The 26269-nt window shown below is 45.3% G+C and overlaps 1 protein-coding gene across 1 annotated transcript in view; it reads left to right on the forward strand.

Moving 5' to 3' along the window:
• The first annotated feature begins 554 nt into the window (after positions 1–554).
• The window catches only part of GCNT2 (glucosaminyl (N-acetyl) transferase 2 (I blood group)), a 76244-nt gene continuing 50529 nt past the window's right edge, over positions 555–26269 (forward strand). The window contains exon 1 of the mRNA XM_003897043.5: positions 555–4220. Within this exon, the coding sequence (XP_003897092.1) occupies positions 3302–4220 (919 nt within the window). The 5' untranslated portion in view covers positions 555–3301. The remainder of the gene's footprint in view (positions 4221–26269) is intronic.

Here is a 26269-nt window from a genome sequence, read left to right on the forward strand (position 1 = left end):
TGGCAAGGAGATGAAGTCCCAGATTTTTAGTGCATTATGCAAGGTTGTTTCCACCTCCCTCACTGGTTGACTTAGCCTGGCAGGTAGCAAACTCTCAGTTTTGTTTGCCTCCAACTCAGCTTTCCCCAGGCCTTTCGCACCTTGGCCTTCAGATGGGAAGCCAAGAGGTGCTGAGCACATGGAGGAGGCAATCTTTTCCCCCTTTGATTATGATTATTTTAATTCATTCAGATTCTAAGTCCTCTGTCGTTTCAAAGAAAGGATACTGTCTTCACTTGGAGCTATGTTCTACATATCATCCTAAGTGGAAAAACAATTATTAAATAGGCCGGGTGTGGTAGCTCACGCCTGTAATCCCAGCACTTTGGGAGGCCAAGGTGGGTGGATCGCTTGAGCCCAAGAGTTCAAGACCAGCTTGGCCAACATGGCGAAATCCCATCTCTTTTAAATACAAAAATTTGCTGGGCGTGGTGGCACATGCCTGTAATCCCAGCTACTTGTGAGGCTGAGGCAGGAGGATTGCTTGAGCCCAGGAGGTCAAGGCTGCAGTGAGACGTGATGGCGCCACGGCACTGCAGCCTGGGTGACAGAGTCAGACACTGCCTCAAAGGAAGAAAAAGCAAACATACCTCAAATTATGTCTGCAAAATAAAAGACTTCTGAATGGAATACAGAGAAAGCCTCTAAGATGGCCCCAGGGGAGTGTTAACATGTCTAGCCTGATTAATTGGCTAGTTTGGAAATAACTGTATCCAGAGTGACAAGGCATGGCTGGCTAGTGTCAACTTTGTCCTCAGCTGTAGTTAAAGGCAGGCTGGGAGGACTGACTTGTTCAGTCTCAGTAGCAAAAAAGTGCATAGTGTCTGGATAAGCAGGTTGTACAGCCTATTAGAAAAGAAAGGTAACAGGTAACAGTCTTCCTCTAATACGATAAGTTATTTTTTTTTAAAGTTCTCCTGTCAAGATTTTTTAATACCGGAATCTGAGAGTGGAGAAAATTGGGCCAAGGACAGACAAAAGAGCTGGGAGGAAAATCGACTGTATTTTTCAACACACAAACAATGCCATTTGAAGTACTGGATTGAGTACAGAAGTATCATGAACATTCCTAATTTGGTTAGTGTCTATATTTCTTAATATAGTAATACTATTAATATCTGTCTCCTAAGTTTGTATAAATCCAAACCCCCATGTTATTGGCCAGTTGGAAACAATAATGTAAACAGACTCTGTTGCCCAAATTAAGTTATGTGCACTGAATGCTTTGTCAAACTGCAACTATTTTAATATTCATTCTAGCCACAAGTCTTTGCCAAACAAGATCGCTCTTTTGTTTAGGAGTAGAATACACAATAACCTAATATTTAAAAGTATTATTCAGAAGAAGAACAGCTTGGGATTGAATTTTTCTTTATCATAAATTTTAGATCATTCTCTTTGCTCTACTCCGTAGAAGACACTAAGAATTAGATGGATCTGCTTCCTCATTTTATTGTTTTCTACTTGATCTAAAAATCCAGAGGTGGGTTATATAGAGAGTTTATTTAGCAGACTTTGGTAAGGGAGGGAGAAAAATAATGTACAAGCTGGAAACTCATGAAAAATGTAAACAATGAGAGCTAGAAGAATGGAAGCGACAGCGTGCTCAGGAAATGATGTGTCATTCTGTCGGAGTTCAGGGTGCCCTGAATCCCATGAGAGTAGCACTGGCTTTCCTGCCCATTGTGAAGGCAAGGAATCCGTGTGTTGTCCTATCAATTCCATTCATGGCAGGGTAGAGACTTTTCAAATGGAAGAAAATGTGCATTAAAGGACATTCTTTCTTCGTGGGGTGGGGTAGTGAAGGTGTTGGGGTTGAGGCACTGAGTTGTTTAGGTCAGGTAAACAGTGAGGGGAAATGGGCAGGCAGTCAATGGTTAAGTTGGTGTTTTGCAAGCCATTTCAAGAGGATACCACATAAAATGCATTCATCTACATTTCATTAAAAATTAGTTGGTGGGAAAGTGGAAAGCTGAAGGCGAGAATCTTCCAAGTAAAACAGCTTGATACTTACTCCTTGGCCAGAACACCACTATATTTACAAATAGGGGATAACAACATTCACTTCCTAGGTGGTCCATAAGCTTAACTGGGCAGGCATATGACACTTCTGAGCATTCAATGTCATGATGGATTTTTAGGTCAAGTAGAAAACAAGAAAATGAGAAAGCGGATCAATCTAATTCTTAGTGTCTTCTATGGAGTAGAGCAAAGAGAATGATCTAAAATTTATGATAAAGAAAAATCCAGTCCCAAGCTGTTCTTCCGAATAATGCTTTTAAATATTAGGTTGTTGTGTATTCTACTCCTAAAGAAAAATGATGCTCCCCTGTCTGAGCATCATTTGTGACCAAGATTCAAATGATTTCCCATGAAGTTCTAAGGTCTCATCTAACTCAGTGGATGTAGCTCACGACTTGTTCGTTTGACCCCAGTATTCTAATACAAACACCACAACCGATGCTGGAAGTGAGAGGAGAGCGGTTCGTTTCAGTGTGGAGCCCAAGGTGCCCCAGCAATTTCAGACCCCCTGGGACAGGAACTTCTCCTCCAGTAAGCTCTTGTTTTGAAAAACAGTGGGGTGGGGCCAAAAAAGCATTACAATGGAGCTGGGGTGGATGAGGCTTTCTTCTATTTGAGATGTCGCTTGTGTCAGGTTTCATGAAACAGCGCATTGGAAAACAGAAGCTATTTTCTATCCCGTGGGTTGCTCTGGAAGAGCCGAGAGGCCAGGCTGTGGATCCTTGCCACGAACAACAAGAGAGGGCAAGTCCAGCCGCCTGCTAGGGGACTAGCAGGAAGCAGCACGCCTGCCAGAGCTCATCACTTCAACTCTGGCTTTCACTGCGCTCATTCCCTGAATGGCAATAACCAGGGGGCGGGGGTGGCATGGGAAATGAAAGACAAGAGATCTGGGAAACTAAATCTGCCGGGGGAAAGAGAGTTACCGGAGTTTTAGCCAAACAGCTAGCAGATGCAAACGGGGAGGCAGAGGGAGGAGGGAAGGCTGGGCTTCAGCAACCTGCCACGGGGATTTAAACAAAGGAGGTTTGAGAGAGAGGCGGGATCTGGCTGTAATATCGGCACGGGGACAGAGACAGCAGCTGGACTCGCGGGATGAAGCGGAATCAATTCCCAGCGTCTGCAACAGGGCAGGAGTGACTGGAGTATGTCCCAAAATAAGAACTCAGGGAAACGAGTGAGTTTGGAACAAAGACTTACAGATTGTGACGGTCTCTGACATTTCACCCTTCTTTGAGGCATGCCTTTATCAATGCGTTACCTCTTTGTAATTTCTGTCTCTAGTGTAATTATTTTTATCGTCTTCTCTGTGTTCAATTTTGGGGGAGATCAAAGCTTCCAGAGGCTAAATATCTCAGACCCTTTGATGCTGACTCAAGTTTGCACATCTTTTATCAATGGAAAAACACGTTTCCTGTGGAAAAACAAACTAATGATCCATGAGAAGTCTTCTTGCAAGGAATACTTGACCCAGAGCCACTACATCACAGCCCCTTTATCTAAGGAAGAAGATGACTTTCCCTTGGCGTATATAATGGTCATCCATCATCACTTTGACACCTTTGCAAGGCTCTTCAGGGCTATTTACATGCCCCAAAATATCTACTGTATTCATGTGGATGAAAAAGCAACAACCGAATTTAAAGATGCGGTGGAGCAACTATTGAGCTGCTTCCCAAACGCTTTTCTGGCTTCCAAGATGGAACCGGTTGTCTATGGTGGGATCTCCAGGCTCCAGGCTGACCTGAACTGCATCAAAGATCTTTCTGCCTTGGAGGTCTCATGGAAGTACGTTATCAACACCTGTGGGCAAGACTTCCCCCTGAAAACCAACAAGGAGATAGTTCAGTATCTGAAAGGATTTAAAGGTAAAAATATCACCCCAGGGGTGCTGCCCCCAGCTCATGCAATTGGACGGACTAAATATGTCCACCAAGAGCACCTGGGCAAAGAGCTTTCATATGTGATAAGAACAACAGCGTTGAAACCACCTCCCCCCCATAATCTCACGATTTACTTTGGCTCTGCCTATGTGGCTCTGTCAAGAGAGTTTGCCAACTTTGTTCTGCATGACCCACGGGCTGTTGATTTGCTCCAGTGGTCCAAGGACACTTTCAGTCCTGATGAGCATTTCTGGGTGACACTCAATAGGATTCCAGGTACGTACAACTCTATTTCACGCAAAAGAAATGTATCATATTTGAAAGGTCTTTAGAATAACCAGCCACTTTTTATTAGGAAGTAGAAGATGAAAACTGGAATGAATATATGTAGTTCTCACTCTAGTCCTTTCTAAATGCAGAAGGATGTTCTTTTTTTTTTTTTTTTTTTTCTTTTTTTGAGACAGGGTCTCGCTCTGTGGCCCCAGGCTGGAGTGCAGGTGCGCCATCACGGCTCACTGAAGCCTGGACCTCCTAGTCTCAAGTAATCCTCCCACGTCAGCCTCCTGAGTAGCTGGGACTACAAGTGCACACCACCACGCTAGGCTAATTTTTAAAGAAATTTTTGTGGAGACAGGGTCTCATTATGTTGCCCAGGCTGGTCTCCAACTCCACAGCTCAAGCTATCCTCCCCGCCTTGGCCTCCCAAAGTGCTGGGATTATAGGCAGGAGCCACCATGCCTGGCCCAGAATGATGTTCTTTATGTGATAATTCACATGTTCTAGCAGTACTAAGTAATACCTTTCCATGGTATCACTCTGTGGTCCATTAAGTTCTTTTGCACACATCATCGTATTACATCTTTACCACAATAGCTATTAGTCCACACTGCTGTTCTTTCTTTCCCCTAAATTTGTCAAGCTTGCTCTTACCCCAGGATCTTTGCCTTGGCCACCCTCCTGCTTACTCCAGGCCTCCACAGCCTCCTCCCCCTTAGCCAGATCTCAGCTTTCAGGTGTCAGCAGTGCTGATACTCCCCCTTATTGACCAGCACACCACCCTGCTTTTCCTTTAAAGAGTTTTTCGCCATGCGGAATTAGGATATTTACCTATTTGCATGGGTTTGTTCTAGGTCTTCTCTGCATTTGTTCCATGAAGCCAGGGTTATTTTCTATCTTATTAACTGCTCCTCAGTGCTTAGAACAGAGAGTAAATGCTCAATAAGTATATACGAGATGAATAAATGAGTGAGTGAGTGAATGAATGGTAAAGCATGAGGCTTTACTATGGCACCAGAGCTGTCTCCGTAAGACACTATTCAGCCGAGAAATATTTGGACTCATGCATGTGCCATTTTATATGTATAGGATTTTTAAAAATACATTTTATTTCAGATAAAATAATGAGATTCTAGGAGAAACTCCTTGCTTTCCTCTCCGAATTTTCCTATCTTTACTAATTTACCAGACTGATTGTTTTTTAAAGTGTATAAAACATGATAGGATTTCTTCTGAAGGAAACAACGTGCTTTGGACTCAATGAAAAATACAAAATGGATCTCTGATGAACTAGACAGCATTATTATAGCAAGAGAAAAGCAATCATTGTTCTGGCTGTTGGGGGGTTGCCAACTTGGAAAGGCTCGTAGGTGCTCTCAGGCTGCAGGGCAGGGCCTGCTGGGCAATAAACACGCCAGCATTCTCTGGAAAATACCATGGCTGGTGTCTGAATCCCAGAGTGGCTTGTCTGGTGAGGGGGGCTCACTCGTATGCTGCGCACACTCTTTCTGCACCTACCCCTCCCTGGGTTCATCCTCTCTTCACCCTTAATCTGTTGTTTCTACCATTTGCATATCATTGAGGAGTATTAGGTACTTAGGAGCTGATTTTCATATTTAAATATTCCCTTTCTATTTTCATTCTTCCTTTAAAATTCATAACAATTGGGTCCCAGTCAAGTGGTTCCTTAAGTATTGTGCTGAGATGAGGGCATTTCGTAAGTTAACAAAAGTCTGAACTGTTGCATTTTTTTTTTTTTTAAGAAAAACATGGGTTTTGGTTTCTATTAAATGTAAATATTTGTGGTTACTTTGCCAGAAGCCTGGTCAGTTTTATCAATGTCAAATAATATAAGAAAATCAAGGGAAAAAGAATTCCCCTTTTTTCCTTACCCCTTTCTGATCTCTTGGGAGACCAAAAGCATGATATCTGGATAGGTATAGGAGAGAATGCTATCTAGATGGGTAGAGGAGAGAATGACATCTAGATAGGTAGAGGAGAGAATGGTATCTAGATGGGTATAGGAGAGAACACCTTGTTTGCTGTAGGTTTATGCCATGGCATGCTGGCTTCTGCCTTCTCACTGCAACAGTATGACCCCATGTAAATCACAGAACCTCATGGGACCTCAAATCTCTCCAGCTACAAAATGGGGAACCCAGGTAGAAAGACCCCTTTCATTCCTACACATACTTTTCTTTGCAGAAGACACAATGTCTAGAACAATGTAAAGACCTTGCACGCTGCTACTAGGAATCTGTAGAGAAAGGCGGAAGTGCTGGTGAGCCTGGATCATGTACTGCCCATCAGCTTTGGGAAGTGCATCCCATTTCCCTTGCAGAAATCGGAGGCAAGAGCTCCTCCAGAGAGCAACTGCCTGGAGAGAAAGGCCAGTACGGCCCATGTCAGTGGTCTGTCGTGGCTGATTCTGCAAGAGATGCCTTTCAGGATAACGTGCTATGTCCTGGGGCTTTGTCTCTTTCCTTTCTTAGACTCTGGGCAACATCCTGGTTCAGGGAGAAAGGATATCCTGCTTCTAGGTAGGGCCTTCACAAATTACAAGTGAATTACAGCAAACAAATCTTCAAATGCTCTAGCCAGAGCGGTGCCTCTCTCTACCTTCAAAGGCAATGGAAAATCTAATCCCACGCTCGAGTAACTCTCATGGTTTTACACTTGAGCATTCTTTGTGATTTAAGATTTGGCATGTGAATCTGGTTCTTATATAACCACACAGCCTTTAATCAATATCAGCTCTTCTGTTTTCTCTTTTTGGAGACAGAGTCTCACTCTATAGCCCAGGCTAGAGTGCAGTGGTGTGATCTCGGCTCACTGCAACCTCTGCCTCCCAGACTCAAGTGATTCTCATGCCTCAGCCTCCTGAGTAGCTGGGATTATAGGCCTCCACCACCATACCCGTTTAATTTTTTTGTATTTTAATAGAAACGGGGTTTCATCGTGTTGCCCAGGGTAGTCTCGAGTTCCTGAGCTCAGGCGATCTGCTCACCTCGGCCTCCCAAAGTGCTGGGATTACAGGCGGGAGCCACCGCGCCAGGCCGAGCTCTTCTATTTTCAATGTCATGGTTTAAGGGGAAACATTCTTCTGTACGTACAGCGTAAACATATTTTTGCCAACGTGCACGCGCAGGTGGTGCTGTTCATTTCTTCCCTCAAAGCAACCGCCTCCCTTTCTCCGAAACACCTTAAATTAAAATGTGTTAGCAAGACCCTGTGCAGGCATTTCAGGTTTCCCAAAACACCCCCAAGAGCAACATGACCAAGAAAATGATTAGTACCTTAGATTAGATAGTTTCAGAAAACAAAGTGAAAATCGGTTCGAATTGGCGAGACTGAAGAGAAGGGATATTCATAGAAGTAGCACTAAATCACAGAGCTTCACACTGCCTTTTTTTTTTTCTTGGTGCCTTTCAACTGAGAGTGACTTCTCTTTTGGTTTTCAACCATTAGGCTCCCTCCACACTGTTAGAAATGGTGATGGAACAGGCCAGAAAGAGGTCCTTAGGGGCCCCAGTCTCACACTCCTCTTCAGGGGAACCCGGTAGAGTGGCCGTCCTTCTGTTCTGTGTGGCTAGTGCACAGATGGGGTGTCCAGCTGCCTCCTTTCTGGCCACATTCTCAAAGGAAATTCTCCAGGATCACAGATTTCTCCAACCCACCCTACAGAGCATCAGGCTGTGACAGCAGTAACTTCCCCTGACTTCCGGTGCGCCCTTATGTTTTGTAACATCTCTGATCTTTGTAATGATTGCTCTAAGTCACTTTAAGAAGAGCCCATGTGTTCTAGCTCTTCTGGCTATTCTTTCAGCATTTTCTTTTTCTTTCTTTCTTTCTTTTTTTTTCTGAGACGGAGTTTCACACTTCCTGCCCAGGCTGGAGTTCAGTGGCGAGATCTCGGGTCACTGCAACCTTCACCCTCCCTGGTTCAAGTGATTCTCCTGCCTCCTGAGTAGCTGGGATTACAGGCGTAAGCCACCACGCCTGGCTAATTTTGTATTTTTAGTAGAGACGGAGTTTCTCCATGTTGGTCAGGCTGGTCTCGAACTCCTGACCTGAGGTGATCTGCCCACCTCGGCCTCCCAAAGTGTTGGGATTATAGGTGTGAGCCACTGTGCCCGGCTCTTCCAGCATTTTCATCTGCCTACCTTCCCCAAGGCAGAGCACCTGAAGCCATTTAGATTTTTGCTTTACGCTTTGTGAAATTGTTCAGCATGTACCCAAATGGCAGCTGGTTGATCTTCTTCCCAGTCCGTTCCCATGGCTAGATTGTCTTCTTACACTTCGGCGTGGTTTCGTCTCTAAGGAACAGAGCTACCCCACTCTGGCTTCAGTTCCCTTGTTTCCCTCACTGCACTCAGTGTGTTTTTGGAGTCTTTGCTCATTCATTACTCTGACCTTTCTCATGCCATGATCTTTTTCCTCCATAAGAATGTTTTCATTTGTCTCGTTTCCTTTTTCCATTTTGTATACGTTTTCTTTTTTTTTTCAGAGCCCCTTTGTCAAATTCTCTCGACCTCAGAAGGGACCACATGATCCCATTTCCTTATTTTTTAATTCTAAAAATACCGCGTTTCCTACTTTGATTTATTTTGCTTTTTTAACTGTGACTTTTATTTATATGCGCACATTCTTTGGGAGGGTGTTAGGACTCTTTCAGCTGCAAGTGTCAGAAACTCAAGTCAAAGGAACTTAAATAAGCACCAGAAGTTACTGGGTCACATATCTGAGATGCCCAAGGGAGCTCCCAGTCAAGCTGGATCAGTGAGTGAAACTGTGTGCTCAGGACCCTTTCTTGCTAGGGCGTCTCCCTGTGGAGTGACCAACTGTCCCTGTTTGCCCAGGTCTGAGGGGCAGTCCTGGGCATGGGCCCTTGATGGGTACAGCCAGGTCGAGATGGTCCCTCTGTCTCTCTGCATCTCTGTGCTGGCTTCCATCACGCAAGTTCTCCCCAGAAAGCCAGAAGTATCTCCAAGTGTACTTGCTTTTCACAGTGGTTACTCCTGGAGTACAAGAAACCCTTTTTCCTGAGACTTCCAGCAGCAGCTTAAGGGAGACCTCAGATTGGCCCTGCTTGGTCCAAATTCCCATCCCTGGTTGGGCACGGTGGCTCACACCAGTAGTCCCAGCACTTTTTGAGGCCCAGGCGAAAGGATCCCTTGAGCCCAAGAGTTTGAGACCAGCCTGGGCAACAAAGTGAGACCCTGTCTCTACAAAAAATAAATTATTCAACAGGCATGGTGGTGTGCACCTGTACTTCCAGCTACTCAGGAGGCCAAGGCAGAAGGATGGCTTGACAGAGTCAGACCTTCTCTGAAAAAAAAGAAGAAAAACCCACAAAAACAAATTCCTATCCCTAAACAAATCACAGGGGTGAAGAATGCTCACCAGCGTTTCTTGGATCCCTTTCCTACCCTGAAGCCAAGGGCTAGGGGCAGGCTTTGGTGGAGGAGGCTGCTCAGGGTGACGCTGGGCAGAGCGAAGCACAGGCCCACTGCTGGATACCCCTTGTCCTACACTGGGTGGCGGGGTGGGTTGGTGGTTGTTAGCAGCACTTTGGGAGGCCGAGGTGGGCGGATCACCAGATGTCGGGAGTTCGAGATCAGCCTGGCTAACATGGTGAAACCCTGCCTCTACTAAATATACAAAATTAGCTGGGTGTGGTGGCGCACGCCTGTAATCCCAGCTACTCTGGAGGCTGAGGCAGGAGAATCACTTGAACCCGGGAGGTGGAGGTTGCAGTGACCCGAGATCGCGCCACTGAACTCCAGCCTGGGCGACAGAGTGAGACTTGGTCTCCAAACAAACAAACAAATAAGCACATCCCTCCTGTGATATTAGAGGGGCAAGATTTAGTGATATGCATATGGGTGTGTGGGTGGATACGACTTTAACCACTTGAACAATTTTAACTGACCTAACCGTACCCTTTTCTCTCATAAAAACATGCTTAATGATAATGCCACTCTATTATATTTGGACAGTACTTAATTTGCAAGGGAAATTTCTTACACATTATCTCCTTTAATTCTTATGAAACCCCATAAGAAGGGGACTGTTCCCATTTTACAGATGAGAAAGTTTAAGATGAAAATATGTGACATGGCTTAGCGTGGTGGCTCACGCCTCTAATCCCAGCAGTTTGGGAGGCTGAGGCCTGTGGATCACCTGAGGTCGGGAGTTCGAGACCAGCCTGGCCAACATGGTGAAATGCCTTCTCTACTAAAAATACAAAAATTAGCTGGGCATGGTGGTAGGACCCTGTAATCCCAGTTACTCAGGAGGCTTAAGCAGGAGAATCGCTTGAACCCAGTAGGCGGAGGTTGCAGTGAACCGAGATCGCACCATTGCACTCCAGCCTGGGTGACAGAGTGAGACTCCGTCTCGGAAAAAAAAAAAAAATCTATCTATCTATCTATCTATCTGACTTGTCCAAAGACAAATAATGCGTATGCCTAACAAGAAATCAGAATAAAAAGAAATATCCAAGGGAATGAGGTAGCACATGTTATCCGCTTATTTTAAATTGAACCCAGTTTAATGAATTCTTCATTGAACGATTGCAATTACTGCGAGTGTTCCGAAGATGAAACTTAGCTAATTCTAAATCTTATTTAGCTTGCAAAATAGTCAAAAACTCTCTTTCATCCTGATATTCAGCCCATTTTCCTGGAGATTTTGGCTTTTTTCATGTGAGCAGAGGTACAGGAAAGATGAAGGCAATTAACATTTACTGAACATGTGCCTATGGGTTTAGAGTATCTCAGTTGAATCTCCACAAGAATCCTCTCCAGTGGGTACTTAAATCCACATTTTGCAAATGTGAAGACGGGATCAGAGGGGCTGAGTAATGTGCCCTGTTCCAAAAGCAGGAAACAGAGTACAGAATGTGTGCGGCAGGCCCCTCGAATTACACATGTTCTGAACTAAACTCAGACTCTCCCCTTTGCAAGTCCCTGAATTTGATACCATTCTCTGTTAGCTCAGAACTGTGGGCTGGATTCTATCTCTCCCTTAGCTCTCTCTTCCCTCATCCCTGCTGATCTGGCTCTTCCTGGAGTGTAGGAGTCAAAGGCTCAGACTCCAGAGTCAGAGAGAACCAGGTCGGACTCCTGGCTCCTCCATCACCAGCCATGTGTCCCCTGACATCTGTCAACTTTAGTCTCAGCACCGCAATACGGCACAGATGGCAGAAGCCTGGACCCTGCATCCAGACGGCCTGAACGTGAATCCCGGTCAGTCACTTAGAAGTTGTGTGACCTCAGACAAAGTACCTAACTTTTGTGTCCCAGTGACTTCATCTGTAAAACGGGACAATAATAATAGATAGCAAATATGTAAGGTCTAAACGAGTTAGTTATTGTTATTGTATTTTCATCTATAAAATGGATATTCATTTAGTAAATATTTATGGAGCACCCAGACACTTTGCTGGGTACTGAGAAATAGTAGTGAATGAGATACATAAGGCCCCTACCTCATGGAGGATACATTTTAGAAGGGAGAGACAGCCAATAAATAGTAGAGAAAGAGAAGGCGGATCATTAGAGATGATGAGAAGTGCTATCAGGGAAATATACAGGGAGCAACCTACTGTAGATGAAATGGGACAGGAAAGCTTCTTGGTAACAGTAGCACATGAACTGCCTCCCAAAATGAGAGTGAGCCAGCCATGCACTTGTGAAAGAGGTCCCAGGCAGAGGGATTAGGGATTGCAAGGGTCCTGGGTGAGCCTGGTGTCTGCAGAGGCAGAAAAGCAGCCCATGTGGCCATGGCAAAGCAAACGAGGATGACAGCTGGACTGGGCATGAGGCAGGCAGTGCATGAACCACACAGGCCCTTGCAGGAGGCCAGAGAAAAACAGATCTGGCAGTGCTCTGCTCGTGGGCAAGTGCTGAGCACAGAGTAAACACTCAGCAAACTGGATCTTGCCACGGGCCTGTTTTCTGTGGAGTCCTAGTGAGGGAAAAGGACTCAAGCTGGTGGAATCAAGGAAAAGCGAAGAGGGAAAGCAGAGAAGCTGCAAGTCTGCCTTTCTTCATGGTCCAGGACACAGCCTCCTGAGCAAATAATTCATGATTTCCCCATTACCAGCTATCACCAGACACCTGCACATTAGCTCCCTGCAACCTTGGTATTGTCAGTACTGCACAAAGTTTTCTTCAGCATGAACGCTATCCTGTAAAATCTCCAGCAAGCCTTTGTTCCTTTGCAGTCAGCTTCTGCTGGCCTGCCCATTGCCTTCTTGCAATGTATCTTCCTACTTTCTTGCATAAATCTACCTTTCTTGGCCAGGCGCGGTGGCTCACGCCTGCTATCCCAGCACTTTGGGAGGCCGAGGCAGGTAAATCATGAGGTCAGGAGATCGAGACCATCCTGGCTAACACAGTGAGACCCCGTCTCTACTAAAAAATACAAACAAAAAATTAGCCGGGCGTGGTAGCGGGCACCTGTAGTCCCAGCTACTTGGGAGGCTGAGGCAGGAGAATGGCGTGAAATCAGGAGCCAAGATCGTGCCACTGCATCCCAGCCTGGGCGACAGAGCAAGTCTCTGTCTCAAAACAAAACAAAACAAAACAAAACAAACAAACAAACAAAAATCTACCTTTCTCTACCTACAACTGTCTTGGTGAATTCTTTTACCCCAATACCACTGGCCAAGATAGTGTCACTCCTCCATGACACTTGCCACTTCTGGCGCTGTCGTCTACTCCTCTTCTTTCTCTTAAAGTAATATTTCTTCCTAACTAGTTTCCCTGACCCGTGCTTTAATCCATCCTCCACAGTGACAGGATGACCTTTGTAACATGCACTCATGATCATCCAATTGCATCCCTCTCCTCCTTAGAAACTGTCTATGGATTCCCTTCCCCTACGGTGTGTAGGTAGCATCCCAGCGCCTTTGCCAAACACAGAGAGCTCCTCGAGATCTGGCCCCCTTGGCCTTTCCAGTGACTTCTCTAGCTGCGCCCTTCCCCAGATAACTTGCAGGTCCCTGTTCTGCCACTCCCAGCCTTCCTGCCCTGACACACGCAGTCTGTCTCCCGGGAGCCTCCCGGATGCGCTTCCTCCCTCTCCTGCATCTGACTGATGTGTGCTTTTTTTTTTTTTTTTAAGATTCAGCTTAGAGTCACACTCTGTAAAATTCTTTTCCTAATTCTCACTCCTCTGGACTCCTATACCACGTTGTACTATTATTGGTCTTTTTATTTTTATGTTTTAAAAAAATTTTAGGAGACAAGGCCTGGCTCTGTGGCCCAGGCTGGAGTGCAGTGGTACCACCATGGCTCACTGGAGCCTCGACCTCCTAGGCTCAGGCAGTTCTCCTGCCTTTGCCTCCTGAGCAATTGGGACTATAGGTGCCACCATGCCCAGCTAATTTTAAAAATCTTTATAGAGATAGAATTTCACTGTGTTGTCTAGGCTGATCTTGAACTCCTGGCCTCAAGTGATCCTCCTGTCTTGGCCTCCCAAAGCATTGGGATTATAGGCATGAGCCACTGTGCCCAACCATATCAGTTCTGCTGTGCTGTGTTGTGTATTCCTAGCGACCTTTTAGACTAGGTTTCAAGGGCAGCAGCTGCACAGGCCTATTTCTGTTTACACCTAGCATACCCCAGGCACATGAGCAGTACTCAAGATGATGGAGTCCCAACTTATATTCGTTTAACCTACTCAAACTTGATTATATGCATGCACACATGTACACATGCACATGCACATGTTTTATATGGGTTTAAATGGTGTTGTCCATGCTACCCTGCCCTTCATTTCACCCAATGAGTGGGGTCCAGAGTAAGCCAAGGATTCTGCTCATTCTCTTGATGGGGTTTGTTTCCCAGGGCTCACTAATGTTAAAGGACTGTATATGTCTATCTCATAACATAGCTCCTCTGCTCAAACTAACTTCTTCACCTAGTGCTCATTAGAAGAAACAACCAACTGGACCCCGATTAAAGGGAAGGCTAGACTTATGCCTATAATCCCAACTCTTTGGGAGGCCAAGGCAGGAGGATCACTTGAGCCCAAGAGTTCAAGATAAGCCTGGGCAACATAGTGAGACCACATCTCAACAAAAAAAATAAAACAGTAAAATAAAATTGGCCAAGTCTGGTGACACACACCTGTATTCCCACCTACTCAGGAGGCTAAGGTGGGAGGATCACTTGGCCCCAGGAGCTGGAGACCAGCCTGGGCAACACAGTGACTCATCTCTCTACAAAATATACAAAAATCAGCTGGGCATGGTGGCACGTGTCTGGGGTCCCAGCTGCTTAGGAGGCTGAGGTGGGAGGGTCATCACTTAAGCCCCAGAGGTGAAGGTTGCAAGGAGCTATGATGGTGCCACTGCATTCCAGCCTTGGCAACAGAGAAAGATGCTATCTCAAAGGAACAGAAAAGAGATTAAAGGGACGACTGACCATGTTGGAATGTGGTGCATTCCTAAAGGATGTCTCTAGAGGAATTTTCACTATTAGGCTTTTTTCCCGTTACTCATTGACTCTGCAACCTCACCTCTGTGTAAGATGTATAGCTACTGTACATATTTCTTGGATGTATTGAACAGCTAATAATTGCCAGAGCCAGGGCACAAACTGATCTCTTCTTACTTCTAATCCAGTGCTCTGTCTCCTGTCCACAATGCAATGTATAGAATCGATCTTTTCTGGAAGTTGTTATTGAGAAAGGCAGATAGGGTTAAAAGTGCTAGCAAGAGAATTATCAAAGATGGAAGCCATAAAATTTATCATGGAATTTTGACTTTGCCCTCGAACTCTCAGCCGAAACCTCAGGATGATGAAAAGGCGATCACGTTGCCAATTATAACGGGGTTTTATAATCCCTCACTGAAAAACTTGAGTGTAAATGAAGAGCTCTGTTCTTTTCATCATCTTACTTACTGACTATTGAAATGAGACTTAGCTATCAGTTGAGTTTTGGAGCCACTATTCTCAGTGAAATTCAGAATTCAAGAAATGTTTTCAGGAAACATCCTCCTCAGTTCTTTCCTCAGTTTACTTTGTGGCTCTTGCAGTTCTTTCCCCTTTGGTGATCTCATTACATCTACAGTTTCTCACCACCACCTCATTACTGACCATTCATTTCCCTACGGTGAGCTCCCAGGCCTTCTGCCACATCTCCTTATCTTTTGGATATCTCTTCTCGAAGCTTCCACGAGTGCCTACTGACCCCTCCCTACTCCCCACACACCCAGCTTTCCACTCACAGTCTCTATGGTATGGCCATCCTTCAAGTCAGTCAACTTCCCCCCTTCTGGTACCCCCAGATCCAGCCAGCACATTCTGTACATTTTGTCTGTGAGAGTTTTCTAGCAAGTTCTACCCTTCCTGTTTTCATCATTACTGTTCTTAACTCTGGCCCATCACACCTGTCAAGCAGATTATTGTCAGACTCATTCCAAGTGGTCTCTCTGGCCCGAGTTTCCCTCTTCAAACCATTCTAACACTCTTAACATATTTTGCTTCTTACGACATAGCCCTAAGAAAAACCCCAGCGGTGAAGGCTGCAATGAGCTATGATGGCGCCACTGCATTCCAGCCTTGGCAACAGAGCAAGATGCTATCTCAAAGAAAAAGAAGTCCAAAAGCTTTAGTGAGTGTCAACAACTTGTTAAATTATTCAGTATAGACATCTCAACATGGCAGGTTGGATGTCAAAAATCTCTCTGTTGGAGATCCCCTCAGTATTACCTGTGTTACCCCACCATCAACTCCCATTGCTGCCTTCCCTGAAAGGGACCCTTCAGAAAAGCCACCATGCCTGTAATCCTGCCATAGGTCCTTTTCTTCATGTCACCCTCTCTGTTTGGGCCATTGTCTTCCATCTCTCCATTTAAATAATGGCCTTATTTAATCGTATGTCATTCAATGGTAACACATCATGTCATTGGTGTGTCATTTAGGAAGCTTTTTCTGATCTCATTTTTTCCCAATTTTATACCTTTATAAACCTCTGTTGTAATGCTTTTACGTCATTCTAGAATCTTTGCATTATCATTATTAATGTGAATATCATATTACCCTGACTAGACTATAATGTCTTTGAGGTCTTTTGTAGTTTTGGCAGCCTAGCATAGTGAGCATTCAGTGGGTTGACAGGAAACATTTATTGAGTTGAATCAAATGGAAATAATTTTAGGATGTTGGTGTCCCACAGCACTGCTGCCCAGTCAACTTCAAATCATCACCACCTGCATCACCCCCTGCCACCTGCTCCCCCCACCACACACACACACACACACACACACACACACACACACACACCCCGGGTAATTTTGCCAAATCCTGAAGGGTCAACTTCCAACAGTATCTTTCAGCTATGTTTTCTGAGACAGGGTCTCACTCTGTCTCCCAGGCTGGATTGCAGTGCATGATCTTGGCTCATTGCAGCCTCAAACTCCTGGGCTCAAGCAATTCTCTCACCTCAGCCTCCCAAGTAGCTGGTATTATAAGCATGAGCCACTGCACCTGGCCCATGTTCAATTTTTCTTTGACGTTTCCTAAATGCTCCTCTGCTCTTGGGCATCAGAATGACAGTTCTCTCCCACTCAGTTTTTCCAAAGCATCCTGCTTATTTTGGGAATGCTTCTCATTCTGAGCCCAGCCTGGGGGCAGCATCTGCTCCAGACAGGCTGTTCTTCAACCCAAGGTCCAGCCACCATCATAGTGGACCATTTGCTGTGTCAGCTATGCCCTAAGCAAAAATATGTTAACTGCTTTTCTAACCATTTCTCAATGTAGTTTTTCGATGCTAGGACTGCTCATGCACCTGTCTTTCTCTCACCCTCTGACCTCATGTGGATTTCTTTCTCTCTTTCTTTCTTTCTTTCCCTTCCTTCCTTTCTTTCTTTCCCTTCCTTCCTTTCTTTCTTTCCCTCCCTTCTTTTCTTTCTTTCTTTCTTTCTTTCTTTCTTTCTTTCTTTCTTTCTTTCTTTCTTTCTTTCTTTCTTTCTTTGATTTCTTTCTCTTTCTTTCCTTCCTTCCTTTCTTCCTTCCTACCTTTTTCCTTCCTTCCTTCCTTTGTCTCTCTTTCTCTTTTCTTTTCTTTCTTTCAACAGGGTTGCACTGTGTCACCCAGGCTGGAGTACGTGGCGTGATCACGGCTCACAGCACCCTCAACTTACCAGGCTCATGCGATCCTCCCATGCACCACCATGCCCAACTAATTTTTGTAATTTTTGTAGATATGGGGTTTTGCCATGTTACTCAGGCTGGTCTTGAACTCCTGGACTCGTGATCCACCTGTCTCAGCCTCCCAAAGTGTCAGGATTACAGGCATTAGTCACGGCACCCAGCATGTGGCATTCTTTCTTAAGTGCTTCTGGACAAAGCCATGAGCGGCAGAAGGCTTTTCCTGAATCCACTTACCTTGTGTCTCCTTTTGACATCACATTTCTGGAGAATGGATGGATGGGAGTTGCGCTTTTGAAGCTTTGCCCTTCAGCTCTGTACTTTTGTGAAATGTATTCTACCATAACCTTCCTCCTCAGCCAGGTTTAAAAGAACAGAACTTAACTGTGAAAATATCGGAGGATACAACTTCAGTCTTTCCTGAGTAAGCTGGAGATACTCATGTCATCCTGATAAATTTAACTTCGTGCTACCATCGGCCCTCTCTTCTGGACATTTCCTGGTTCATTTTCTTTCTAGCCATCTCCTTCCTTAGACCCAATCTTCACATAATTCTTCCTTCACTGAAAATCTAATTCTGCTCTTGGTCCAAGTCTGAGCTCCTTCTTCAGGTTCTTTGGGGGGCCTACTGAAAAAGGCCCTCCTGCCTTAGAGTCCAAATCCCCTCTTGTGTCCTATGTGGAAACTACTGTCCCCAAGACCCTGAAGTCCTTGCGAAGTTTTGGGCCATGTCCTAGAGAGGCTGAACACGTCCCTGTCTGGTTTCTTCTCTCCCAAGATTTTGGTCTGTTGCAGTTAACCAGCTTCCTCCCCACTTCTAAGCCTTCTAGATTTATCTCTGGTCCATTATCCTACCACTTTATGGACTTTGTTTGTCATGTACTCAATCTAAACCAAGCCTCTCAAGTACAGTCTTCCCATTAAAAACAGCCTCCTGTTTATTCTATGCTGAATCTAAAATAATGACAGCATTAAAAACCACAAGGGGCCTTAGAGAGCATCCTCTAATCCGAGTTATACAAATTTGGAGATTGTGAGCCAGAGAGATCAAGTGGCTGGCTGATTGTCCTGCTCCTTAAAATGAGTTTACATTTTCTAGCCTCACTGCCTATTTCTTACAAAGCTTAGAATGAGCATTCCATCCCTACAATCCCATATGTTTGTATTAATCCCACCCCATACTGAAAGAAGATCTCTCAAGTTACACGTGGTATAGAGGGAGGGGTGTTTAGAAACTGTAATGCTATAGTAGAAATTATTATTATTATTATTATTATTTGAGACAGAGTCTTGCTCTTGTTACCCAGGCTGGAGTGCAATGGTGCAATTGGTCGCTCACTGCGACCTCCGCCTCCCAGGTTCAAGCAATTCTCCCTGCCTCAGCCTCCCGAGTAGCTGGGATTACAGGCACCTACCACTATACCTGGCTAATTTTTGTATTTTTAATAGCAACGGGGTTTCACCACGTTGGCCGGGCTAGTCTTGAACTCCCGACCTCAGGTGATGCACCCACCTCGGCCTCCCAAAGTGCTGGGATTACAGGTGTGTGCCACTGCGCCAAGCCCTATAGTAGAAATTATTATCTCTTTATGTTCTCCCATTATTGTTTGTTACCAACACCTTCCTATACCCACTGGAAAACATCTGTGTAGTTGGTATAATTTAAATGCATTCTTTTGGGTTCACTGTAAAGCCATCCCACGAATATTAATCATTTGTCCCCATGCCTCAGTGGTTCACGGAAATGTGAAGAAGGATCACGCAGAGATTTTCCGCACTATAGACTTAGTGATGATTTGCATGCCTCCCCCTCCACACCCCCGAGATAATGATTTGAATGTTTCTTTTCCTTTCACACTGAGCAGTTATTGTATATCCCTAATCAGTAATACCTTCAGTAGTAATTGTCTATCTGGGAGTGGTTAGGACTGATGCTGTCTAGAGTGAACAATTCTCCCTGGTCTGCCAAAGCTTCTCTAGTTCTAGTACTGAAATCCTGTGTTCTGGGAAATCCCTCAGCTCTGGGCAAACCGGGACAGTTGATCACCCTAAGCACCTCCCACCCCATTCCTGCTCACCTTTCCATGTCAGGATGAAGAATTCAGTGCCCAATATGTTTATGTTCCACAGAACAGCACTGATCAATAACCTGGAAAGAAAAAGATACTTGAAACCACTCATTTATGTAGGTTACAACACATTGAAGGGTAGTAATCAAAGCTACAATATCAGTCGTGAAGACCCCATCCAAAGTGGACCCGGACTGGACCTATTCCATTGATAATGATTTTCTGATTGTTTTTTAGGAGAGAGGATAGAGTTTAAGGATGTCATCTAAAAGGATAGATGGCAGGCCGGGCGCGGTGGCTCACACCTGTAATCCCAGCACTTTGGGAGGCTGAGGCAGGCAGATCACGAGGTCAGGAGATCGAGACCATCCTGGCTAACACGGTGAAACCCCGTCTCTACTAAAAATACAAAAAAAGTTAGCTGGGCGTAGTGGCGGGCGCCTGTAATCCCACCTACTCGGGAGGCTGAGGCAGGAGAATGGCGTGAACCCGGGAGGCAGAGCTTGCAGTGAGCTGAGATTGTGCCACTGCACTCCAGCCTGGGCGACAGAGCAAGACTCCATCTCAAAAATAAATAAATAAATAAGTAAATAAAATAAAATGAAATAAAAAGATAGATGGCTAAATATAAAATGTGAACTTAAAACTATATTACCCAGTGAGAGCGTCAAATGCAAAAATTGTCTCCAGTTAGGTACAAATACAGGATGTATCTTGGAGGCAAATTTGTTCCTGATTTAATTTCTGGGAAAGCAGAAGAAACATCTGGTTTTTGGGATCTATCCAAGCCCTCTGCCCTAACAAACTGTCCAAACTCAGGCAAATGGCTGGCTCTGTAGGAAAGGAGCTAGTGTAAGAGTGGACTGAGTAAACTGAAAATGAGTCCAGAATTTAATAGGGCTATTAACATTACAAGTTGGAAGAAATCACTGCCTATCTCTATTTTAAGACTTTTGTTTCCATTTATTTGAAAGTGTTCGGAAGATATAAAGGACGGGATGTTCTAGATATAGATCTCTGGCAGCAGCTAGATTGTCAAATAGTGTCTCTTGGAATTTCTAATCTTTTTTTTTCTCGGATGAGACATTCGGCGCAGAAAGACAAATAGTTACCTATGCTGTTCCTTGAAATTTAACAGAATATAGTCAAAGATAAAGTTTTCATGTGTGGGTTTTGTTGTTGTTGTTGTTGTTGTTGTTATCTTTGCTTGGGTATTTAGTGTTAACAGCTGGGCAGTTAACACCAGAAGGGAAAGAAACTTTCTCTCCCGGTGGGGTTGCTAGGGAAGTAGAGAAAAGCAGGGTGACCCTGGAAGAGCAAGGTAAGTTGGGGTGGGGGCAGGTGGTGTAACAGACAGAGAAGCCATGGAAAGCTTCTTAGATTTACTTTCCGCCACTTGGATAGGCTTTCTCCTACTGCCTTTTAAAAATTGGAAAGCTAAGGCACAGTAATTTTTAGAATCTTTCTCAGGGCCCCTTAGCAAACCGCAGGGCCAGATTTAAATGTGGTCTTCCACTGAAACGCAGTGGTCTTCACCACCATGCCACATATGGACCCTATCATTAGTTTTTTGCAGGTGCACCAGCAGGCCAGCTCACTGGAGCAACCAAGTCAGATGCAGCGTCAAAGACCAGGCTGCAATTGGGAATGAAATGCAGTTCCCCCACACTGGGCTGAGACTGCCCATGACAACAGTGGCCTTGAGGGCTTCTGCCTGTGCTTAGGGATATTTCAGGTGACGGAACCACCCCTGCACACCAGCCATTCTGCTTCACTAAACCTACCCTGGAAGGTGGTCAGGGTGCTCAGGGGCCTAGATGAGCTGGGTTTGGCGACAGAGAGAGATGTCTGGAGATTTGTCACGTACTAATTACGTGCAAGGCATTGTTCTAAACTCTTTTTATATACTGGCCTATTTCAATCTCTTAAGAACCCTATGAGGTCAGCGTTCTTAATGTCTCCATTCTATAGAAGACGAAAGGAAACGGAGGCATGCAAAGTGGCTCTGCAGCCTGCCTTAAACGGTGGCATCTGACTCTGCCCTGGCATATCTAGGACTGGCCAAGAGAAGCTTGTCCACTCATGGGTTCCTTGTCACCTCCAGCAGAAACCAGCTTTGGTGGGCACCAGGAATGTGCCCACATTTATATGCATGTGCTTATATACCTACCATCCCCTTTAACTCTCACTGCCTTGTGAGGTGGTTTCTATTACCTGCATTTTACAGAAAAGAAAACTGAGGCTGTGAGTATAAATTACTTGCCTACATTCTCTATAAATCCACCCCTTTGCACTGCAACTCAGATGGTACATGTAAAGGGGGCATGGGGAGAGGGATGCTCAACACTGTTATTTTCCCTCATTTCACACTTCCTCATCTGGAAAAACACAGAAATTACAGGTGGTGGTAAAGATCCCCAAATTGCAAAATTTAGGATGGCGGAAGCATGATTATAATCTAGAGCAGAGATCAGGGAACTATAGACCATGGGCCAAATCTGCCTATTTTGGTACTGCCCTTGAGCCAAGAATGTTTTTTGTCTGTTTGTTTGTTTTACGGTCCAGAGGTCTTTTATTTTTTTAACACCTATGATGCCATGAATTCATAGGGAAGAGGTTCCAGCAGCTCAGGCTCCTTCCCACCGGCTCTCATAAAGTGTGCTTCTCTGGGTGGAGGAGGCTGGCGCTTCAGTTGAACTCGGGCATCTTTCTCTTTGGCTTCTTTCTTTTTCTGTCATTTTCCTTCACGCGTTTCAGGAAGCTAGCTGCTCTTAGAGTGTTTAATGTGCTCAATACGCACATTATTTCTTTTGGCAAGAATCTTGCCCTTAACTTGTTTTTTTTTTTTTTTTTTTTTGAGACGGAGTCTCGCTCTGTCGCCCAGGCTGGAGTGCAGTGGCCGGATCTCAGCTCACTGCAAGCTCCGCCTCCCGGGTTCACGCCATTCTCCGGCCTCAGCCTCCCGAGTAGCTGGGACTACAGGCGCCCGCCACCTCGCCCGGCTAGTTTTTTGTATTTCTTAATAGAAACGGGGTTTCACCGTGTTAGCCAGGATGGTCTCGATCTCCTGACCTCGTGATCCGCCCGTCTCGGCCTCCCAAAGTGCTGGGATTACAGGCTTGAGCCACCGCGCCCCGCCAACTTGTTTGTTTACAATGATGGCAACGGCATGCTGGGGAACAGACTCTTCCAGCTTAGCCACGGTAACATTTGGGGGCATTCCTTTTTGAACAGTACCCATTCCCTTGATGCCTACAATGTCACCTTTCTTATAGATTCGCACATACGTGGCCAAAGGAACAACTCCATGTTTTCTAAAAGGCCTAGAGAACATACACTGGGTGCCTCTCCTCTTTCCCTTTTGTTCATCATCTTGGCAAATTAATTTTTATGTGGTAAATTAAATCCTCTTTCTTGTCAACCAAACTTTCCGTGATAGTGTATCTCATATAGCATCTATTTAACTGGAAGATGGCAGTTCTGGCCAAAAGGCTGGGTTGACATTTTCTTTCTTTCTTTTTTATTTTTTGGAGATGGAGTTTCACTCTTGTCATCCAGGCTGGAGTGCAATGGCGCATTCTCCGTTCACTGCATCCTCTGACTCTTGGGTTCAAGCGATTTTCCTGCCTCAGCCTCCCAAGTAGCTGGGATTACAGGCACCTGCCATCACGCCCAGCTAATTTTTTTTGTATTTTTAGTGGAGAGGGAGTTTCACCATGTTGTCCAGGCTGGTCTCGAACTCCTGACCTCAGGTGATCTGCCCGCCTCGGCCTCCCAAAGTGCTGGGATTACAGGCGTGAGCCACCATGCCCGGCCACATTTTCAAATGATTGAAAAAATATCAAAAGAAGCAACTTCGTGACATGAAGAGTTGTAGGAAATTCAGATTTCGGGATCCGTAAAGAAAGTTGTATTAGGACACAGCCATGCATTGTTACGGCTATTTTCACACCTCAACAGCAGGGTTGAGTTGTTGCAACAGAGACCTAGTGAATGGCCCACAGCTTTAAATACCTACTGCACGGTCCTGTGCAGAAGAAACACTGAAGACTGAAGTAGAATCACATGGCAAATATATTTGCCTCACGTTACCTGAGGTAACAGTTTGGTCATAATTGTGAGTTTCCTAGATAATTGAAGCCTGCCCTTTTGTGCACAGAATAGTTAATTAAAAAAACGAAAACCTATTCCAGGAGGCTGGAATTCAGGATCCAGAGGAAGAAGCATTTGAGAGTGGAATGGAAAGACTTAGGGGGAGGTGGGAGGAATGGGTTGGGGAGCTCCAAAATGAGAGAGGGCCTTTGAATAGGACAGAGACAGAAAGAGATTTGGGGAGAGACAGAGAGACACACATAGAAAGAAGAACCGGGATTCAGAGAGATCACTGCAATCAGAAAAGGGGGTAAAGTGTTGTTAAGCAGGAGCTCAGAAGCACTCAGGAAGCTGGATACAGTGGCTCAAGCCTGTAATCCCATCACTTTGGGAGGCCAAGGCTGGAGGATCACTTGAGGCCAAGAGTTCAAGACCAGTCTGGGCAAAATAGCTAGACCTCATGTCTAATAATAATAATAATAATAATAATAATAATAATAATAATAAAATTAGCCAAGTGCCTGTAGTCTCAGCTATAGGAGGAGGCTGAAGTGGGAGAATCTCTTGAGCTCAGGAGTTCGAGGCTGCAGTGAGTTATGCTCTCACCATTGCACTCCAGCCTGGGTGACAGAGTGAGATCTCATCTTTAAAAAATTACATGAAAATGAAAAATAGAAAAGCAGCACTCAGGAGGCTGGTGAGAATTGGGCGCGTATGACTATGACCTAGCAACTTGACCTCCCTGAGGCTTTCTTGCACATCAGATGGAGAGAAATCACACCTTGGCTCCAGGGCGCTGCTGTGCAGTGTGAGGGAGGTGACAGCCATGTAGGGCAGGGGGTGGGGCTCTGCACTCGGACGCCCCCTGCGGCTCCTGGAGTTGCCTCCTCTCATCCCAGGCAAGTGACTCCACTCCCTGACGCCAGGGAGCTCAGCCACAAAGTGGGCAGAGTGGGCTCTGTCGCCCTGGGAATTGGCGAGATGCTAGGGAAACCTCCTTCCTGGTAGGTCACCGAGCAGTCTGCCCAGAGCCCCAGGAGCAGAAGTGCTCACGGGCCAAGTTAAGGGGCTCGAATTCCTTGGTTTGTTGAATGCGTTTATTTTTATTTTATTTTATTTTTTTGAGACGGAATTTCACTCTTTTCGCCCAGGCTGGAGTACAATGGATCTTGGCTCCCTGCAACCTTCCCCTCTTGGCTTCGAGTGATTCTCCTGCCACAGCCTCCCGAGTCACTGGGATTACAGGTGCCTGCCACCCTGCCCAGTTAATTTTTGCATTTTTAGTAGAGACGGAATTTCACCGTGTTGGCCAGGCTGGTCTTGAACTCCTGTCCTCAGGTGATCCACCTGCCTCAGCCTCCCAAAGTGCTGGGATTACAGGTGTGCGCTGCTGCACCCGGCCTATTGAATCCATTTAAAGCAAACGCCAGGTCCTTGTTTTTTAACTTTGTGGTGGTAGGAGGTGCGCCTTAAAATTAGCGCTTTGCAAACGCTTATTCCTTGATTTAACCCACCACCAGTATGACCACCCCTCACTGATTCATCCAAAAGTGGGTTTATTTGTAGTCTTTTTTCTAACTTCTGTAGTTGATTGACCTCATTCAAGAAATATCTGTTGGGTACCTCTGCTCTGCACTGCCATTTTCAGTGGTAAAGAGTAGATGAAGGGCCGTGTGCGGTGGCTCACACCTATAATCCCAGCACTTTGGGAGGCCGAGGCGGGTGGATTACCTGAGGTCAGGAGTTTCAGACCAGCCTGACCAACATGGAGAAACCCCGTCTCTACTAAAAACACAAAATTAGCCAGGTGTGGTGGCACATGCCTGTAATCCCAGCTACTAGGGAGGCTGAGACAGGAGAATCGCTTGAACCTGGGAGGCAGAGGTTGCAGTGAGCCGAGATCATGCCATTGCACTCCAGCCTGGGCAACAAGAGTGAAACTCCGTCTCAAAAAAAAAAAAAAAAAAAAGAGAGTAGATGAAGCTGGCTGGGTGCAGTGGCTCGCACCTGTAATCTCAGCACTTTGGGAGGCCAAGGTAGGTGGATCACTTGAGGTCAGGAGTTCGAGACCAGCCTGGCCAACATGGTGAAACCCCATCTCTACTAAAAACACAAAAATTAGCTGGACATGGTGGTGCGCTTCTATATATAATCCCAGCTACTCTGGAGTCTGAGGCAGGAGAATCGCTTGAATCCAGGAGGCGAAGTTTGCAGTGAGCCGAGATTGAGCCACTGCACTCCAGCCCCTGGGCAACAGAGTGAGTGAGACTCTGTCTAAAAGTTAAAAAAAAAAAAAAAGGAAAAAAGAGTAGATTTGAAGCCCCTGTCTTCATAGAGCTTACATTCTTGTGGAGGAGAGAACATTGAAAAGGATAAGCATACAAAAATGAAGTTAACTTAGATCCATTTTTTTGTTGTTGTTGTTAAGATCATCACTTTTGAGCACTTGTTTGAGGCAGATATCTGGATTAACCACATTGAGGAACTGGGAGGAGGCGGAGAACTGGAAACTGTCTTAAGTAAGGGTTGACTAAGTCCTGCTTCTGGTTTGAGAAAGTCCAGCTTATCTTCAGAATGGATGCTGAAGCAACATCGAACTATAGGAATTTACCGCATTGCATAATTTTGTTTTAATATGAATTTCTCTGACCTCTAGTGTGAAAAGGGTGTGTTTCTATATGTTCATTGGCCATTAGTTTTTTCTGCTTTGTGATTGTCACGT

Source organism: Papio anubis, chromosome 6, assembly GCF_008728515.1.
Source record: "Papio anubis isolate 15944 chromosome 6, Panubis1.0, whole genome shotgun sequence".
In the NCBI taxonomy this organism is placed as follows: domain Eukaryota; kingdom Metazoa; phylum Chordata; class Mammalia; order Primates; family Cercopithecidae; genus Papio; species Papio anubis.